Source organism: Pteropus alecto, unplaced genomic scaffold (assembly GCF_000325575.1).
Source record: "Pteropus alecto unplaced genomic scaffold, ASM32557v1 scaffold75, whole genome shotgun sequence".
Classification (NCBI taxonomy): domain Eukaryota; kingdom Metazoa; phylum Chordata; class Mammalia; order Chiroptera; family Pteropodidae; genus Pteropus; species Pteropus alecto.
Genome location: NW_006440638.1, coordinates 25,062,823 through 25,071,011, shown reverse-complemented (window position 1 = coordinate 25,071,011; position 8,189 = coordinate 25,062,823). Strand labels below are relative to the sequence as shown.

Here is an 8,189-nt window from a genome sequence, read left to right as displayed (position 1 = left end):
ATTCTGCTTCAACTGAGGATGAAGGTAGTTTACATAAGAAAAACAGTACAGTTCCCAGAAGCTGACAAAATATAGTCAAAATGTCACAGCAAATATTCATGTGCAGTGAAAGGTTTCCCTAACACATTAGCATAGCAGTAATAGGTTAGTATTTGTCAGCCAACTTCAAGGTCCAGGAGGATGATACAGTCCATTCACCTGTTTCCAAGCTTGTCAATTTGGGATTAAAAATGGATTAAAGAAAACTTTCCGATCTTAGGCAGACTGTGGGGTCAGCTAAAGGTGAAATTCAGACCAATGCAGTACCTCGCAATGCACCTCTCATAAATTTAAGAGGTTGGTACCTTTATAAAACAAAGTTCAGCACCTGTGTGCAACATACAAACATTTAAGTCTCCCATGGTGAGTTAGTAGCAGGGTTAAAATCTGGTTCAGAATCATAGGGATCAGAATGTCAGTACCGTCCAGCGCAGCACCCGCAGTTTTATGAGGCAAATGGAATCTAAATTTTTTACTTAAAGAAAAAAATGTCCTGCATCAAATTCCCAAACAAGTATCCTCTTGTGTAATATCTGGGAGTAGGGGTTGGGGTATATAATTCTTCTTTAATGCAGCTGTCTGATAAACTATATCTCAGTATGAGAATGCAAAATATATTAAGGAAAACCTATTTACTTGTCCAGTTTGAGTCAGCCTCTCTCTAGGAGAAAGCTGAGCTTGAATAATCATGGTATAGACAGACAAGCTGGTTGGGCCCTGACTATTCAGATCAGAGATTAGTTAGGGCCATTTGATTCCCTTTACTTGTGAAGGGAGGTGTTCTAAATTCTATAGTTTCTAGAGAAGTCACAAGAGAGGCAATATAACATATTCAATGTTGCATTTGGTAAATTCCCTCTTATAAAAAGTAAATCTCATTTTCCTAAATAACATAATGGTATTAATTCCAGACATTTTTTTGTTCCATTGATCTCCAAGAAACCTTCATTGCCTTGGTGCACTGACTGCTAAGCTCTCAGGAAATCTTGTTATTCAAGATACACACACCGCCCTCCAAAATCTATCTGCTTAATGTTAATTGTTCCCATGCATCTTACATACACATCTCTTCTGTGAATATAGAATTAACCGAATTTTTAAAAATTGGGTCTCTGAGTAAGTTCAAACATATTAACTTTTACTTAAATGAAGCTCCTTCCCAGATATATCTGAGATATATCTGAGCAGAGAGTTAATGTTTTGATATATGATTTGGTTGGAAGGCTTAAGTTAAGGTGGTTCATAAATTATCCAATGAAGAGAGAATCCAGATTACAGAATGTTTGCTACTGTCGATAAAAACAGGTAGGGGCTAGGAGGATGAAAAGGGGAAAAAAAATCACAATCAGTTTACATTTGTAGTAATATCACCTTATATTTATATAGCTATCTAGAATTTGCCCAGTTTGTAGTTTTAAAATATTTTCAAATCTTGAAGAATAATTATATTATAAATTTGCAGATGACTAGAATACTTAAAAAAAATACACTCAGCAAAGTAAACCATTTAAAGAAAGCAATCTACGTATGTGTCTTTCCCCATTCCTCATGGCTGGAACAGTTTAGCAAATGCTATTCTATAATAGCTAGCAGCGCGATCATAAGTAAAAATCACCTGTTTCATGTTAACTTGAGCTGGGTCAAAAGAAGCACCTAAAAGAAAACTGAATTATTGAGTGGGAATTCTCAGACCGTAGATTACATTCAATTTAAAGGTTTAACTGAAGAAACTGTAAACATGACTAGGCAGAGGGGTGTCCAAAATCCTTAACTACCTCTCTATCTTTACCCAGCCACTGAGGACACACAGTTACAGAAACTCCATGCTCTACATCACCGCCCAAAACACGTTTTCTCTGTTGTGCTTCTGCACTACCTGCCTGGAGATATCAAGAAAGAAGGGGAAATGGACTTAACTGTGGGTCTAAGGAACACCTATTGATTTTTACCCAAAGTAAGGACTCTAAAGATAAAACAACTATAAAGAAAAGTAAACACAAAATAAAAACCACTAAAGTCCCTCCGAAAACTAATGGGGAGAAAGCAATTAAACTGAAATACCAAGTCTTTGAGATACTTCTTAACAGGTAGCCCAAGCTGGGTCAAGATGGAAAACAATGACAGTAGAGTTCTTAGTTCAGGTCCATTAAGGAACTGGTGTTAAGTGCTCACACAATGTTTTGAAAGCAAAGTGTTTATCCCTCTCACTTCTGTCATAGTTTTAGTGTTCACATAGCTTAAAAATGGCATCATACAAAAAACCTCATACATGGCTGTAAGCTCAATTATCGACAGAGGTAGTAAACAAAGGAACTCCTAAGAACAGATTTTAAACTGGATCAGAGTGTTACTGTACATTCAAAACCCTAGAGCCACGTAATCATCCCCAAAATGAATTGTTTTAATTTTAAAAAGCTCAGAAACACATTGACAATGAAGCACTGATGTGCCTTAGGCACAGTCCCAAATCAGTGCTGACTTAAAGCTAAGTCCTCTCTTTCTAAGAAAGAGAAAGCAAAGAACAAAGTTCAATCTACAATAGGAAGGAACAGAACAAAAAGAAAACAACCAAAGGGTGCTTTCCAGCAGCCTAGATTACTCTTCATTTTTCGGCCACACCACTGGAAATGCTTATTCTTCTCATATGAGTCTTTTCTTCACAACCTTTATTTTTTAAAAACTGCTATCTGCTGAACAAGAGATGCCCACATTTCCACTGGCAGGAGAGCAACTTCTGTGCAGTTTTATTCTTCAGTTTCCCGGAAAGTGCAAAGAGCAAGCCTACACCTGCAGGGCCCAGAGCCCCAGGACTATTTCAGCTCCACTTGTAGAGCAGGCGAAGGATTTGCTGCATTTGTGCTTCAAAGATACAGCTCACTTTGGTTGTCCTTCTCAGTTAGCAAACTGCTCATAAAAAGCAAACTTGATCCTCTCTATATGATGGCAAAGTTTGATGGCAGGGCCCAATTTTAAGTCCATGCACTCTTGAACCGTGGGAAGGGTAAGAAGCAGCAGGGCCTGCCCATCGATTTCCTGTTAACACATAAAATACAAGTTATCTATGATGTATACAAGAATGATGGCTCAATCATGACAGCCCTAATCACTCTGGCTTTGTCAAAATCAGAGTCCCTGTGCTTTCCTTTTATTTCTTTACCCCTTTGAATAAGTATCACACATTTCCTATTAAATGCCTCTCATAGTCCTCTATACTAATGAATCTTCAGATTAATAACAAAATTTTACCAAGCGTAAGAATCCATTCTATAATTTCTGCTCTGCACAGCAGAAATTAAGTAAACTAGCTAGCCTTGTAACTGACAATTAAATGTGACGAAAGAAGTATCTTTTTAGAGGACTCTTTCTAAATCTGAAAGAAAATATTAACTATAAATGTCAATGTTTTCCTACTCTGTAACATTCATAAAAGCCTGATAAGCTCTTCGAAGATGTTCAGTTTTGAATCTCCTCCATTATCAAAACAAAATTTATTTCAATATTTGTTTAAGGCTGCAGATACTTGTTTCAGAAAATTTGCTTTAAAATGATCATGCCTTTAGAGCTTAATATATTACAGATGCTATTATTATTTTTTTAAACAGGCAAATCATTACTGTGAAAAAGAAGAGGACAATTAAGCATGGTATACTTGATTTTAAGCCACTTAAATATTTGGGGGATGAAAACGAATCTTAGGAAAAAAGGGAATGCAATGATCATCTGCTTCAGCCATGGAAAAAATCAGATAAATAAGTTTTTGACTAATTTCTACTTCTAAAAAGGGAACTAAAATAATTTTTTCTTTTGCATAGAAATACTTTTTCTAAGACTTGTAAATAAATTGCCATTGCACCCATAGTCCCTTGTTAAAGAAACATATTACTAAAATTAAAGGTCTCAGTGATTACCTGGTCTAGGAATATTCGTGCTAATGGCGCACAGTCGGTGGACCTGATGAACCGCACAACATCTGCCACACTCCACTTCAGGGGGTTACTGTCCAGGCGAAGCCTTTCAGCAATTTCAATCCTTATTTCCTTCATTCCCCACAACGAAATCAAACCAAATGGTGTAAAAGAGATTTTATTCTAAAAAAGTCTCCCTATATAAATGCATAACCCCTCAAGGCAGGATTTAAAGTGGTTTTACCACAATTTCTCCCAGCAAAGGTGGCAAAGGCCCATATACATTAGGTACTCAGGAAATGGTTGTTTTTTATAATAAGAAATATCGATGGGGAAGAATTTATCTCAAAGTTTCGGCAGATATAATTTGAGCAATTTAACAGAGAAAAATAGTTTTAACATCTCCCATTTGTTCCTCCATCTATTCTAAATCTCCTATTTGTTCAACTCACTCTCTGGTAGGGTGCTAAAGTAAGTGAGATGATATTTTCAGTGAGAGAAGGCTGATTATCAGGAGAAATCATTTATTACTTCTATTCATTGAATATATTTAAAAAGCAGCCCAGTTTTAAAACACTAACTTAACTGACATTCTTTAGTGTATATGTTATATAACATGCATATACGTATATGTTAAATATACTAAACAAAATGGCTTAACTAGAATCAAAAGGTATTTCTACAAAACCATTATATTTCTATAAAACCATATACATTATGAAAAATATTTAAAATGCAGTTTTCCCTAAAATAAATGACAGTCTGCAAATAAACCAGCAAAGAAACATTCTTTTAAAGTAGTCACTCTGAGATCTTCTTCCTGATAAGTAGTTGATCTCCAAATAATTCTGAAACACAAGTAAATCACTGAATTTGGAACCATTAAAAAGTGACCCAAGAAATTCAACTGAAGCCTGTATTGAAATAAGTGAAATGCCGACATTAACAATTAGATTCTAGAGGAAAATTCTAGAGAGAGAGAAAAAGACAGTGTATTTTTTAAATGGGTACCTTTGGTGAAGGAGGTTTATTCTCATCATCAGAAAATGAAAATGTGCGAAGCTCTCTTTTTCTCCTTTGTCTGTCTGGAGGCAGTGATGTGGACATCTCACTTTGGGTGGGAGAGGAAGAGCATGACTTTTTTTCTGACATTTCTGACTCTTCCTGTAGCTCGTCCTGCTGTTCAGATGTACTGCCCTCACTTAGGGAATCATCATCTCCTTCATCTGGGTCATCCTCATCTTCAGGCCCACTTCCCTGGAGGAAAGAAAGAGAAGTCTCATTGAAATTCAGGACAAATCAGTTCTGGGGCCGCAAAACTACCTTTGATTGGCCAGAGATGTGAATTAGAGAGACCTGCAGGTATTCTTTCTGCATCTGTACTGTAAAGCAGTGATCTCTTGGCTTCCAGACGGTACAGGCACATTAGATCTCATACCTGGGGAGAGCCCGCCGGGGTATTATCAACAGATGCAGAGGAGCGTTTCTTCTTATGAACAAAAACATTTTTCCGTCTCTTTCTCCTCTTACTGGCTTTTTTCAGGGCACATGCTAAGTTACTATGCCCACCAGGTGGCCTCCCAATTCTTTTACTTTTCTTCTTTCCATAATAGTGTGCTAAATATGTATGACAAAGAAAAATGAAGTAGCTTCATTATTTTTGTGTACCTCAAACCACAAGAGAGTCTATTAGCACAGCAGAAAAAAGATACACTGTATTTGATTAAAGTTCAAATTCCATACAGTGGAATAATCTTAACTGTACAGATCTTAAATGTACGGTTTGACTAGTACTGACAAATACACTAACTTGAAAAATCCTCCCCCTACCAAAACACAGAACATCTCCATCCTCCTAGAAGGTTTCCAGGGTCCCTTCCTAGTCAGTCCCCCTCACCAGAAGCAACCATTATTGTTTTCCATCACTGTAGGTTAGTTTTGCCTCATCTATAGAACCATTCACTAGGTACATTTTTTGTACAAGGCTTCTTTACTCAGCATAATGTTTTTGAGCTTCATATTTGCTTTGCGTGTATGAGTAATTCATTCCTTCATATTAATGAATAGCATTCCATTGTACAAATATACCAGTTTATCTATTCTTCCATTGATGGGCACCTGGGCTGTTTCCAAGGCTTTGCTATTATTAAGATGCAATAAACATTCTTGTATAAGGCTTTTAGTTTTCATTTTTCTTGGATAAATACCTAGAAATGGAATTGTTAGAAAATATGATAGATGTATGATTAACTTTTAAAGAAACTGTCAGTTTTCCAAAAGGATTGTATAACTTTACACTCCTACCAGCAATGTATGAGAGATGTAGGTACTTTACACCTTTGCCAGCAGGTGGGATTGCCAGTCTTTACTACATACCCACTAGATTGGCTGAAATGAAAATTTCTCATTATAGTCTAAATTTGCATTTCTCTAACGACTAATGATATTAAGCATATTTTCATGTGCTTATTGGCCACTGCCTATCTTTTTCTGTGAAATGTCTATTCAAATCTTTTATTCATTTTTTTGTTTTTTTTTAATTGAGATACAATTCTCATAACATAAAATTAATCACTTTAAAGTGTACGTATTCAGTGGTTTTTAGTATATTCACTATGTTGTGCGATCATCACCACTATCTAATTCCAGAACTTTTTCTTTTTATTTTTTTATATTGTGGTATAGTTATATAGGCACTGACATGAATAGTATATTTCACTTACCTACTAAAAATTGCAATTTTTTTGGCAATTTGCTAAACTAAGTGTTGAATCTGACACACTAATAAGCTAACACAATCTCTGCCTTGAATGAGTTTACAATCCAATAAATAGAAATAGAAACTAGAAGGTTAGACTCGTATGATTTTATAATTCAAATACTGATTAGAAAGCTCATCATGCTAAATGTGAACCTTGGAACAGCAGTATCAGCAGCATCTGGGAGCTTGTTGGAAATGGAGACACTTGGGCCCCAGATAACCACAGACCTGACAAATCAGAAGAACCTCCACATTTAACAAGATCCTCTGGTGATTTGCATGCATGATGAAGTTTAAGAGGCACAGAATTAGATATCCCTAAAAGTAATCTTCTAATTTAACAAGGTAAAATCCTTCTCTGTATTAATCCTCCCAAATGACATCAGGGTTTATAGGATTTAAGGATAGGACCAGAATTGTGTGTTTAGATAACAATGGTTTGACAAAGTTCTAAATTGGAAATTTCATACTGTATGACTTTTGTTTTTGTTGTTGTTGTTGCAGTTTCGCAACGAGAAGGAAGAGGTGTCATTATGACAATTCAGAGTGAAGTCCATAACTACTTCCCCTCCTACTTATGCCTCTCATCTATTGTGGCCTCTTTGCTGCTCCTCACAGATACTAAGGATGCTCCTGCCTCAGGCCTGTACTCTTGCTGCCCTCCCTTACCCAGGACATTCTCGCCCAAGCGTCTGCACAGTTGGCTCTTGGTTTCCTTCAGGTAGTTTGTTACCTGTCAAGAAGACTTCCCTGACCACTTGTGTGAAAAACATCCCATCTCCTAGCCCTCCTCACTCTCCTACTTTGCTTGCTCATCGTGCTTCATTTTTATCTCCAATACTTCTCTCTCTGTATTTGTTCATGTGTTTATTACTTATCTCCTACATTAAAATATAAACTCAATGAGGACAGAAATTGTTTTCTTTACTGTTGTATTCCAGTGCTAGGACAGTGGCAGCAAACAGTACATACATAAGAAATCCTTGCATACTACATGAATGAATTATATATCCTAATAAATGCAATATAGCTAATTTCTATACATACTATATAAAAAAGTTGGCAAAATGTGGCCCATGGCTTGTTTTGGGATGACCCTCAAGCTAAAAATGGTTTTCATATTTTTTAAAGTGTTTTTTAAAAAGTGAAAATAAACCAGAATATACAACAGAGATTACTACTCATAGCCTAAGATATTATCTGGCCCCTCACAGAACAAGTTTGTATACCTTTTTACGTGGCTGTCTGCAAATAAAAACTTTTCATGATATAAGGTATGGTCAACTGCTATAGTTAACAAATTTGAAAAACATGACTCACTATATTTGGTCTTTGTAAGTACAGAGCAGTTCTCAGAACACTTGTCCAGAACCATCCGTGGACCGAACAGATTGGGACAGCACTCCAGTTTGATACAGGTCTGCCGGCAGAATTCAGTCACCCGATCTGCTGTTTTCACTATCTCAACAGTAGCCGATAACTCT

General features: G+C 36.4%; 1 protein-coding gene across 1 annotated transcript in view; it reads right to left on the bottom strand.

Moving 5' to 3' along the window:
- Positions 1-2,793: 2,793 nt before the first annotated feature.
- SFMBT1 (Scm like with four mbt domains 1) overlaps positions 2,794-8,189 on the bottom strand; it is a 93,211-nt gene continuing 87,815 nt past the window's right edge. Inside the window, 5 exon segments of the mRNA XM_015593775.2 lie at positions 2,794-3,072; positions 3,948-4,076; positions 4,956-5,201; positions 5,383-5,561; positions 8,026-8,185. Coding sequence (XP_015449261.1) covers positions 2,932-3,072; positions 3,948-4,076; positions 4,956-5,201; positions 5,383-5,561; positions 8,026-8,185 — 855 coding nt within the window. The 3' untranslated portion in view covers positions 2,794-2,931.